The 13,128-nt window shown below is 38.0% G+C and overlaps 1 protein-coding gene across 1 annotated transcript in view; it reads right to left on the bottom strand.

Annotated features, from left to right (window-relative positions):
- The window catches only part of LOC131220778 (transportin MOS14), a 62,079-nt gene extending 60,774 nt beyond the window's left edge, over nucleotides 1-1,305 (bottom strand). The window contains exon 1 of the mRNA XM_058215614.1: nucleotides 998-1,305. Within this exon, the coding sequence (XP_058071597.1) occupies nucleotides 998-1,135 (138 nt within the window). The 5' untranslated portion in view covers nucleotides 1,136-1,305. The remainder of the gene's footprint in view (nucleotides 1-997) is intronic.
- Between the last annotated feature and the right edge of the window lie 11,823 nt (nucleotides 1,306-13,128).

Raw genomic sequence — 13,128 nt, 5'->3', positions numbered from 1 at the left:
GTCCTTCCTCAAGGTGATGTGAATTATGGATGAGACACTTCCATGCACAATCCCTATGGTGCACAATGGAGCAGCAAAGGTTAAGACGATCTTGGCCTTGCGAGGAGACTGAGACCACACATGTAGCACTGGAAGATAAGGGGAGCATGCTCAGCCGTAATAGGAAATGGTTGCTAGACTCAATGGAAAGTGGCCTACTCAGATTGGTCCATGAAAGCAGGACAAACCAATGTGGCAATCCAAGGAACCAACACCGGAGATTACCAACAAGAGGTTGACCCGGGCATCAGCACATTGGGTGGGGATATTTTCACAGACCAAACATCTCTATGAAACTAACTGATGTAGTTAGTCATTTTTTGCTCTAGCTTGTACATTAAAGAGGCTACGTGTACAGTTTGAGAACACTAAAGAATATTAGAGCTCTCATCGCTGGAGATGCTGGTTACTTATCCAGCCCCATGTATATGGTTCAGGGGAGTCATATGATACTCAGCCAGCGTATGCCGCTTGATACACAGACACCCCAAAATTGTACATGTAGCATGCTCTAAGCTAAACGGGCTAGAACGAGTAACACACTATCACTGAGTCACATTCCCAATATCAGATTCATTGAACAATCTTAACCTCTGAATCATGGCCGCTTTTTAGTCGAAATAGCACCATTGAATATTTTTAAATTTTAACTGTCCAATAAATGTCTAATATCATCCAATAGTCATATAATCAAATAAGTGTAACTTTTGGTTTGTGATACATCAAACCTGGGACCCATATTTCACACAGTTGTACGCCACGTTTGCAATTTCTAACTAATTTCTAAGTGCCTGCGTATCATCCATCACACTCTGCCGTAGTATCAGGGTATTTCTCTAGGGTCTATACACGATCGTTCAGTGTCTAATCTGTGATGCTGATTGGAGAGAGATGGAAATAGAGAGAGACAGAGAAAGGGATAGAGGGGGAGAGAGAGAGAGAGAGAGAGAGAGAGAACCTGCCAAGCGTCGATGGTGCGCTGGAAGCGTTGTAGCCATTGATCGGCCTCCAACCGTACGGAGTCTTCTGGATGGTGGTAGAGAGCGTTTAGGGCTTCTTTTACAGTGTTCTGCAGTTCAACAGAAGAAGATTCCATCCTTTCCACTCTCTTGCTATCGGCAAAAGGGGCTTTTGAGAGAAAATGAAGTTCCTTTCACGGTCGGGAGAGTGTGGTGTGTATATAGAGAGAGAGGGAGAGAAGACGGAAGAGAGTCTGGCTTTGATCTTCGGGGGTGTGCCTGATCGATCACCTGCAGCCGGTTGCATGACAGCTATGCATACAGCCTCATTTTATCTGGCAGGTCATCACTTGTATGATGACATCTGAACAGTATGGGGTTGGGACCCACCCTTATGTTGCGAATCTACACGGAAGGGGATTGGATGGTACCCCAACACCACTCAGCTAGGTGGTGTTGGACAACGTGGGGCTCACCGTGGTGTGTGTGTTTTATATTAACGTTTTTGGGCCGTTATAGAGCTAATTTCAGGGCCTGACCCCAAAAATAATAGGAAATGGACCTAAGCTGACCATACAGTAAAATAGAATGGGAATTATGCAACCATGGTTGAAACTTTCTTAAGGCCTACAGTTATGTTTATTCACCAAATATCCTGTTGATAAGGTCGCGTGGAACTGGATGAAGGGAAAACACAAATATCGACATGATTCATAACTCTTTGTGGCCTTCATTGGCCATTCAATCACCTTTATATTTTATGGTGTAGTTTACCTCAACTTTTAATGTGTTTCATTATTTGGTTCAAGCCTTAAAAGAGATTTAATTATGTCTATGCACTCATTAGATACATTGTATTTAAAGCGTGATTTACCTCTCCTCTCATATTAAAGGTACAAGGGATGCTATTGGTGACTTTACAACCACATTCTTGCCCTCACAAGCGTGCCGCGCTCTCTCTCCATTTCTCCAAATAAACCAACCTTAAAATCATCTATAAACCATAAAAGTTTCATATCTCCAAGCGATGTGAGACTAAACTAAAAAATCACATTTTCCGCAATTTTCAAGTTTATTTTAGAGGGAAATGAATGTTTTCAACAAAAATTGAAAAATAAAATCTGATCTAGAAAATTCAAAATAATTAATTTATTTAACCAATATAATTCACAACAATTCCCCACTTGATTAAATTAAATAATAATAATAACTGACATAAATAAGATATAATTTGTGTGCATAAATAAAAATATCTCTTTGATTTAAATATTTTCTTAGTACAAGTATTTCGAAATTCTATTGAAATTTCCGATAACCACAACTTTAAACTAGTTATTCTTTAGTAACATATATAAAGATACCACGCAATAATCACATATATGTTATATGCGTTCCTTTATATTACTCGCTCGGCACTTTTAATGCCCATGTGTTTTTCAGTGAAAATCATTCCAGTGTCCCTGTTACTCTTAGAACACTCATCCTTTATACCACATTTCATTGATGCCTTTACAATCCATCCATTTATATGTAATCCATCCATTTGTATGTAACAGCTACCATTATTCATCATGGATAATGTTTTATATAGTTTGAGTGCTACACATTTTTACTTATCAGTGACTTATTCTTACCCATTAAATCTTATAAATTTTATAATGTTGGGTTAGATTTTCATCAATGGTTGAGCTTTTGGCGATGAGTTTCAACCTCGTCCCACTATATGTCGTCTTTACTACTTTTCTTATTAGAGATTTGGTAAAATGATTAGCAAAGTTATTACTTGACTTTGCATATGAGATCGCAGTGGTTCCATCTCGAATCAATTGCCTTACATAGTCATGTCTTGGACTTATCTGTCTCGACTTTTCATTATATGTACCGTTGTAGGCTCTCACTTGAGTGGTTTCATTGTCACAATTAAGTGAAATGACCGGCACATTCTTCGCACAAAATGAAATTTTCAATTGAACATCTCTAGGCTACTCAATCTCTTTATCTATTGCATCCGTGGCTATGAACTTGGATTTCATCACCTAGCGTGTTATGCATCTGTTTCTTTAATCACTAGGAGACGGTTGCACATCCAAAGGTGAATTCTCACCTTATTGTGGACTTATTGTCCCATGCATTCTATATCCAACCCGCACCGGTATATCTTTCCAATACGGCAAAAAATTACGAGTAAAACAACCAAAGTTATTTGATTGCTTGGAGGTAACCAGTAACCCTACCAATAAACTTTCAATGTTCTATACTAGGATTACTAGTAAACCTGCTTAGCTTACATAATGCATATGCTATATCTGGTCTTATGTATCACATAACATACGTGAGACTGTCCATAACACTAGCATATTAAAGTTGTGCAACTACTATTCATTTGTTTCGTTTTACTCGGTATTTATATCAAATAGGGCATTTGACTATTTGATTTTTCAAGTGGTTAAATTTGCTTAGTATCTTATTGGGGAAACTGACACAATGCAGAATTCTCATTATGTTTTTAAAAAAAAAAAAAAAAACTTTGATACCTATTATGATATCCACTTGTCCAATATCATTCATTTCGAAAACGAATGAGAGAAACTTATTCGTTTCACTTATACCTTCCATTATATTATTGATAATTAACATGTCATCGGCATATAAACATATAATGGCAATGCAGTCACTACACATCTTATAATAAATGCATGTATCATCTACATTATGCATGAAACCACAGGATAACACTTTCGAATCGAAATTTCTATACCATTGTTTAGGCGCTTGTTTCAATCCACACAATGACTTAATAATTCTACACACTTTCTCTTTATTTCCCGACAAAACAAGCCCTCTTAGTTGCTCCATGTATACCTACTAGGGGTGTACACAAACCAAGCTAGCTCGGTTAGCTCGCTTGACTCGGTTCGAAGCTGAGTTCGAGCTCAGCCGAGCTAATTTTTTGAGCTCGAAAATGAGTTCGAGCTGAGTTCGAGCTGGCCCGAGCTCGAATCGAACTCGGATCGAACCAGTTTGATGACTCGGTTACTTTAATATTGATGTTTCTCACCAAGTGTTTGTTGAAATGACTCAAAGAAGTGTGGACGGTGGCAAGGAAGGTGTGTATATGAAACCAACACCTTTTTTTTTCTTGATTTTTATGTTGCTTATAAGGTGTTTGATAAAATACTTGTAAAACCATTGCTGTTATCTCAAATACAGTGAGATTTTGAAGGTGCGATCCAGGTGTTTGTGAAAATGCTTCATTGGTGAACTCGGGCCAAGCTGCTGAGCAAACTGAGCCGAGCTGACCAGTCAAGCTCGAGGATAGAACTGAGCCGAGTTCAAGCTGAGGTCCGCTAGTGGTCGAGCCGAGTTGGGCTTGAGGCCATCTCCACTTTGTTCAACTCGATGTACACCCCTAATACCTACACATTAGGGTCAACATTCAAAAATGTTGTTTTTCATGTCCATTTGGTAGATGTGAATATAATGTATGGATGATAATGCGAATAATATCCTAATTGATATTATTATAGCCATATGTGAATATATGTCAAGGTAGTCTATTAAGATTACGTTAGCTTGAATTGAGAGATATTCTTTCATGTATATATTTAGGAGATTTGTAATCCCTTCAATTAAGGGAATTAGTTAGATATTTATTTTATTTTTCTGCAATTTAAGATCTATTTTAAGATCTTGATTTACTCTTGTAAGCTTATATATAGCAGTCCATTTTGACTGTCGAATACATAGAGAAAAATACAAATTTTTTTGTAAACTTATTTTTGTCATGGTATCAGAGAGTTACTGATCTTGTTGCCTCCGTAGATCATTTCCGTCTACTTTGATCACGCTGTGTCTATGTTTGCGATTGATTCCGCAAATCCATTTTTTTCTCCATCCTTTCGATCATCCTAGCATGATTCTTGTTCCAAAAGTCTTGGATGGAACTAATTATGGTATGTGGAAGAGATCGATGCTGGTAAGTCTCAATGCTAAAAGCAAATTGGGGTTCATCAAAGGAATAGTTTTCACTCCAGATGAAAAAGATCAAAAATACTCTTTATGGCAGTGCTGCAACGACATGGTGCTTTCCTGGATATTTAACTCTATAAGTCAGGAGTTTATAAACAAAGTACTCTATGTCGAAACGCCTATAGAGATCTTGATAGATCTTCAAGAACGATTCTCTCAAGGTGATTTTTCTCATCATTATCAAACTCAACGATCTATTGTTGAATTGAAACAAAATCAATAATCAATTTTTTTATTACTATACAAATATGAAAATGTCGTGGGATGAGCTAACTACCTGTAGTCCTCCAATCACGTATACTTGTAGAAGACAAAAAGATCTAAATGAAAATGAAGAAATGATTCGGCTGGACAATTCCTTATGCGATTGAATGAGACGTACTCTGTTGTGCGAGGACAAATCATGTTAATGCACCCTCTACCAACTATCAAAAAGGCACATTCACTTTTACGTGAAGAAGAAAGGCAGCGAGGACTTACCGAGGCCAAGGGTACTGATCTCATTCATGCTATGAGTATCAAAACCTATGACAACTCTAAGGAATCACAGTCTGATGCTCAACAACAACACAGACAGTGGTCATCCTCTCATTCTAAGTCACAAGGCACTGGAAAATCTCTGTTATGTTTTTATTGTGAGGGCACAACTCACATTGTGTATCGTTGTTACTACATGAATGGATTCCCAGTTGGTCACAAGCTCCATGGCAAAGATGTCCAGCCACCAAATCGAAGTAGAAAACCTGCTGCATATCAAACTAGTACCGAGATGCATCAGGACACAATCAGGATACCAACAGAATAGACTCCCCAATTCACCCCTGAAGAGCTTGCCTAAATAAAAGCCTTTTTTCGTAATGGCAAAAATTCTGCCAGAGTAAAATATATAGGTATGTCTCCCCCTTTCTGCTTATCCTTTAGTGTCCAAAAGACAGTCTTGAATCATTGGATTATTGATAGTGGTACAACAAATCACATAGCATTTTTGGTATCTAATACCTCTCCTTTATCTTATCGAGTAGCCTTACCCAATGGTGCATATTCTAAGATAACTGGCATTGGCTCCACACAACTCTCAAATCATACACATGTTAAAAACATTCTATGTGCACCATCTTTCCATGTCAATTTACTATCAGTGAGTCAACTCACAACTGCCATGAATTGTTCAATTCACTTATTTCTCACTTTTTGTATACTTCAAGACCTAACTTCGAAGAAGATGATTAGATCGGGGAACCAGCTTAATCGCTTGTACTACTTTGTTCCTCCAGTGAAGTCTGCACCAACTTCCTTCTTTGTTACTTATAATGTTAATTCTACTACAAACCTTCCATGGCACAGGCGGTTAGGACATCCCTCCAAGGCACCTTCACAATTTTTGAGTCATGTTATTCCCTCATTTGTATTTGATTATAAACATTCTTGTGATACTTGTCATTTGGTTAAGTAAATACGGCTATCATTTTCTTCAAGTTCTATTCAAACTTTACGTTCATTTGATCTTATTCATTGTGATATCTAGGGACCCCTTTGTACTGCAACTCATACAGGGGCACATTATTTTTTAACCATCATTAATGATTATACTCAATTCACGTGGATATTCTTAATGAAATTCAAATATGAAATGTAAGAATTACTAAAAACCTTCATTTCTTTTGTCAACAATCAATTTAATTGCCAAGTTAAATGCATTTGAATTGATAATAGCTCAAAATTCATCCCCATTAAATCTTATTTTTCTAACCTTAGCATTTTATTTCAAAGCTCTTGCCTATCTACACCTCAACAAAATGGTGTAGTTGAACGAAAACATCGACATCTTTTAAACATTGGCAGAGCCTTAAGAATTGATGTTAATCTTCCCTTGTGTTTTTTGGGAGGAGAGTTTACTTACCACTGCCTATCTTATTAATCGTCTTTCTACCCCTGTGTTCTTGTTGTTGCTACTATTAAACATTGGCTATTGTATCAAATGGATGGGACCAATGTCTTCCTCTATGGTGATTTAACCGAAGAGGTGTACATGACTCCACCACCGGGTATTTGTCGATTGGGGGAGAAACTCGTATGTCGACTGCATAAGTCTTTTTATGGGCTTAAACAAGCCCCTCGAAATTGGTTTGTAAAATTCTCGCATGCTATCAAACAGGCTGGCTTTGTTCAATCACATTCAGATTATTCTTTATTTGTGAAGACTAAAAGCTCATCTACAACTATGGTGCTTATCTATATAAATGACATAGTAATAACTAGAAATGAGGCAACTGCTATACAAAGTCTCAAACAATTTCATATTAAAAATCTTAGTCTCCTTAAGTATTTTGTTGGGTTGGAAGTTGTAAGGTCCAAAGCAGGTATTGTTATCTCTCAACGAAAATATACTTTAGAGATCATAGAAAATATTGGATACTTTAGTGCTCAACCATCAAACTTTCCCATGTAAATGAATTTGAAGCTCACAGATTATCAAGGTGATCTGCTATATGATCCAGCTTATTGCAGGAGGTTAGTTGGACAACCAATCTATCTCACAATTATAAGATCAGACATTACATACTTAATAACAACCAATCTATCTTACAATTACAAGATCGAACATTACATACTTAGTTAATATTCTAAGCCAATTTATGTATGCTCCAAGAAAGCCTCACTAGGATGTTATTCTTCGCATTATCGAATATTTGAAAGGCAATCCTGGTTTAGGATTGTTGTTCTTCTCAAGCAATTCCTTTGCCTTAAACGCTTATTGTGATGCTAATTATGCAAACTATCTTATGACATGAAGATCAAATATAGGTTATTGTGTGTTCTTAGAAAATTTATTGATTTCATGGAAAATAAATAAGAAAAAAACAGTTTCAAGATCATCCTCATAAGCTGAGTATAGGTCCATGACAGCGGTAACCTGTGAGATAAATTGGCTCAAATTTTTGCTTAATGTGTAACGCCCTGAAAATTGAGGGTCGTGCATACACTCGACTCCCGAGTTTCCGGATATCACTTATGCTAATTTTTACTAGTTTGCGTTTAATCAGGTTTAAATGCGCAACATGGAATTCCTTGGAACATGAAACAAATCACAACTGATCTGCTGAAATGAATGAGGTCAAACATATATATATAAGTCCAAAAGAATGTAAATAGGTCGCACCAAGCATTGCCCAACAAAATCTCAAAAAAAATATCATGTCCAAAAGAATAGCGCTGAGTCCACTACTCAGCAATCCAAATCCCGTCTACTGGGCCGATGGGGAACCATCCATAAGCTGGAAGTAGGACAACTCGTCCTTCTCCGCAAGGCTCGTGCCGCGAGGCTCCTCATACTCTGCATCATCTGCATCTACGAGAGAGTTTGGTTGGTGTTTTAAAACACCGTCCCAGAGTGGGAGTGAGTGATCAACTCAATGGGTGTTATTAATCTTAAGTTGTAACAGACATCAATTATATTACGAATTTAATGAAAGACAAGTATTCATAAACACCTAACTAATATTGTTAATGTAGATGCATGAAAATGATATGATGCATGCCCTCACCACGACACTCCCTCAAACGACTCTGTCTAATGATCGCGCATGACCCACACTCCCTCAATACGACCTCGACCGCCAAGTCGCCAACCTAACTAGTACGATGCGTTATGATAGTGCTAGCCGAATTCTTAGTCAATCCCATTCATCCAGCAGGTTGGGAAAACTGATACACCCAACGTATCAATGCCTTCAACCAGTTGCGATGCCAAGGCCCCTCAACGTGCGAGGCCAGGGCACCGCGATCCTTAATTCCGTCGGGTTCTCTAACCCCGACTTCAAGTACATGGGGAGTGTTAAGGAAAAGAATAGCTCGCAGTTACTACGGAGAGGCTTGTCACCCCAGCGTAGGCCGATAACTCGGACACAGTGTCTCATTCCACCATGCCCGGCTCACGAGTTGGTGGATCGGCTTCAAATGGTTAGCAATGGGCTACAATGGTTGAAGGGTGTTTCAGGTTCCATACATATGTGAGCAAACAGAGTTAACAGACAAGGCTAGTCAGTAAGTAAACCAGACCACACGAGTTCAGGCAGCACGTGGCAGATGACATCGAGCACGAGCGTCCCATGTAGTCTAACTACTGTCACCCATACGCACCCGCCTAAATCCATGGGTTTAGCCTCAGGATAGTCTTACCAACGGGACCACCTTCACTCGCCTCATATTCCTGACCAACCTAAGGGTTTTGATGGTAATCCATAACATGCTAACGTTCGGGATTATCATCTAACATATGCAATATCACACATTCATATTACTCAACATACAACTCAAATTTTCTACCAAGCAAAGCTAACATTGTTGTGACATCAAGTGCATGTGTGTTGGGTGGATTAATGGGGAAGCTAAGCATTTCACATATATACATATCATAGAAAACAAATGCACATGGGTTAATAAATCATACATGCTATAAGGTAACATCGTACACAAATCAATAAGACATGCACATGCAACATCAAATTCATACCATTCATGCGAGAGACAACAGCATTCCATAACTATTATATGTCGATTGAAAGAATCAAGGTAAGGTCTTTCCTATGTTCTCTCTAGATCCTCTAAATACATCATCCAAGCAATCAAAATCATTAAACTTATACTAAAATTGTTGCTAGGCCACCTAAAGATAATAATCTGCACCTATAGATCGTTGAAGGCTTGGAAATTGACCTAGTAGCGCCGAACTCAGAGTCGATTGGTCTGAATCCTAAGAGAATGTAATTGCATGTTAGAACTTCATGTCAGTCCCTTCTCAACACAAGGGTTTCAAGAAAGGGATGAGGGATTTACTTACTCAATCGGTGGAGAGCGGTTCTCCCGATTGTGGGTGAAGGATTTGTTGAGGAAGAGGTGAGGAGTTGCGAGAACCGGACTCTCCTAGGCCCCACCTTGATCCATGGTCTACCCTTGTTCCCCTTCACTCTCTCTTTCTTCTCTCCTTACTCTCTTGCTCTCCCTTTACTCTCTTTAGTGGTTGTAGTAAAAGAGGGAGTTATGAGAGAGCTAAGGCTTTATTTCCTAGACTTAGGCCCTTTAGCCTAAAGTTTCCTCAAATGCCCACAATGGCCCTTTAGGACTCCCTATTGGTTTTGGGGTGGCCCTATCACTCCCTTGATTACCAAATTTGGTGTGTAGGTGTCTCATGGCCCGATGAGGGGCCATGCAAAATTTGAAGACAAACGGATGCGGGGTTCTATCGTACAGTTCCGATATTTAAATGGCCCTATGATGTCCATTTCGATTATTGGGATGGTTCTGATGGCCATCTGGCCCTGAAACTTATAAGGTAGGTGCTCCATAGCCCGATGAAGGGTCATGCTAAATTTAGGAACGATCGGATGTGAGGTTTGATCGTACGGGTCTGATTTGCGATCAACGGTCACCGTTCCACGATCGGATCCCAGATTTTGTGGACAGGCATAGAAAAATACGATAGACCTTCACTGTAAATGTAGAAGAGATCCGACGGCTAGAAAGCCTGAAATCTCAGTTTTATTTATAAGTGCCAGATTCAATTTTGGCCTTGGGTGGGTTGCCTGCTCATAATTAATTTTTGGGTGTTCACTGAGTCTGTGGTCCGTGATGGACCACAAGCCCATTGAGATCTACGGTTCCCTAAATTTTTTGATTTTTCTGACCTTCCTTGATCGCTATATGGCCCGCATGGGCTGTTTCTAAGTGGAAACAGACTATCTGGCATGACGACCCACTCTTGGTCCAATCATAACCAAATTGGTCTACTCTAATGGGCTAATCCTATTTTAATTTACTTATAGTACCCCACTACAAGTAATTTAACGAACGATCCCGAGGTAAATCTTACGTGAACGCCTCAGGACACTGTTCTGGTTGGATGGGACGTTAAACAATGATATGCAAGTTTCTATAGGACCAGCAAAGTTGCTATGTGATAATCAAGCTGCTCTTCACATAACAACAAACCTAGTATATCATGAGCGTACAAAACACATATAGCTTGATTGTCATGTTGTAAGAGAAAAGATACAAGAGGGTCAAATCATCACCAAATTTGTTCCATCTCATTTGCAGCTGGTAGATATTTTTACGAAGGCTCTTGGAGGAAATGTGTTTAAAGAATTAAGAATCAAGTTGAACATGCTGGATATAAATGCTCCAACTTGAGGGGGAGTGTTAAGATTATGTTAACTTAAATTAAAGGATATTCTTTCATATATATATTTAGGAGATTTGTAATCCCTTCAATTAAGGGAATTAGTTAGATCTTTATTTTATTTTTCTGCAATTTAGGATATAATTTAGGATCTTAATTTGCTCTTGTAAGCTTATATATAGCAGTCCATTTTGACTGTTGAATATTTTGCTGTAAACTTATTTTTCTCATAATCAATTCATTTTTTTTCTTTAATGGAATTATTTTGCTACTACTCAGGTCTTATAGGTATGGATAGTACCATCAATGTGATATTTCCACCTGAATACCTATCTATATCTTGCAGGTTTTGAACCTGTAGGCGAATTTATCAATTTTCATATTTGGTTTAACACGATTGAGTCCATTTCGCCATTAATGACCTCTTTAGAAAAAGTAAAGTTATTCGAATATACTGTCTCACTATAGGTTATAAGGTCATCTTTTGCTGTAAATACTATAGGTATATTCCTAATAACATTTTCTCTGTTACCTTCAACATGTGAAAAATATGCATCGATAGTCTATCTGATCAGGATCAAAACTCTTTTCCACCCTCGTAGTAAACGGAAAGGGGGGTAAAAAGAATAAGAGAATGAAACTTGACTTGAAAATTTAGATTCATTACTTTTATAAATAAAAAAGGCCACTCACAGGAATGTTGTCAAACGTGGCCTTTTTGTAATAAGTTCTTTTATCCTATTTGTGTAATTAGAGTCATGTAAAGAGTTTTAAAAACTTTAAGGTTCGTTTTACTTGTTGGAGGATTGCCACGTGACACTATCCCAACCATGCATGTGCACATTTTGATATGGCCTCGTTTATGTTCACCTGTTAAAACAATTATATAACCTTCATAATGCAATAAGAATTCATTTGCATTTTGATCTTTTATTGAATCTCTTCCAATGACAAAAGTGAGCATTTCAATGATTAGCTAACCCATTCGTGGTGGAATGTGGGGTAGGCATCATAAGCATTTAACATGGCTCAATGGATAAACCGAGTAGATGTCACGTTTCAGTAATACGTGATGTTAGAAAATGGTAGGGATCCACTGAAGCCACATCCACAAATTTTAAAGTAAATTTACATCCATGAACATTGTCCAACGCGGATGATTTGTGCACGTCCTACTTTGGTGAAGTGTTATTGATTAGTTCAGGCTCGCCTTTTGTTTTCCCGGTTGTGCAGTATTATAAGAGCATGATTTAAATGCATGAGATATGCTTTAAACTCCGGAGTCACCACTAACTAATGAAGCCATTAAATCTACAGTCGACTATAAACCGTAGAATCACTTACAAAAGTGAGAATCGTGAAATCCCCAACTCAAGTGACTATTCTAGTTAATCCATGACCGTAGGTCTAGGCAAGGGTCATGGTGGCAGAAGAAGAGGTAGTTGGATATTCTTTTTCATCCATACAATGTATGCTTTCTACTTCATATGATTTATGACTTTTAAGGGGATTTAATAATATCATGGCATTATATATCTAGTAATTTTTTGTGTAGTTGAAGAGGGGATGAGCATAAATAAAAAAAATATAGAAAAATCATTGGCCTAACTTTGCTGAGACAAGTGACCCTGGGTGGGCAAAATGAATAAAATGAAATGAAAATACAATAAGTGAAATAAGATGCGAACTTAACCTTATTTCACAGAGTTTGAGACCCCAAGTAGGTCAATACAATAAAGTAAAGAGAGATGTAAGAGAAGTAAGAATAGAAATGCGAGTTGATGATACATATATATTGGAAATTTGAGCTTGATTTAGATGTGACAAAGAAAACGGGACGTTAGACACCCATTTTGTTCAAAAATAATGATCGGATCTCCCTGATTTCAACATACTCTCTGACTTTTCTAACTTCTTTAGTTG

Source organism: Magnolia sinica, chromosome 12, assembly GCF_029962835.1.
Source record: "Magnolia sinica isolate HGM2019 chromosome 12, MsV1, whole genome shotgun sequence".
NCBI classification, from domain to species: Eukaryota; Viridiplantae; Streptophyta; class Magnoliopsida; order Magnoliales; family Magnoliaceae; genus Magnolia; species Magnolia sinica.
This window is presented reverse-complemented; position numbering and strand designations above follow the sequence as displayed.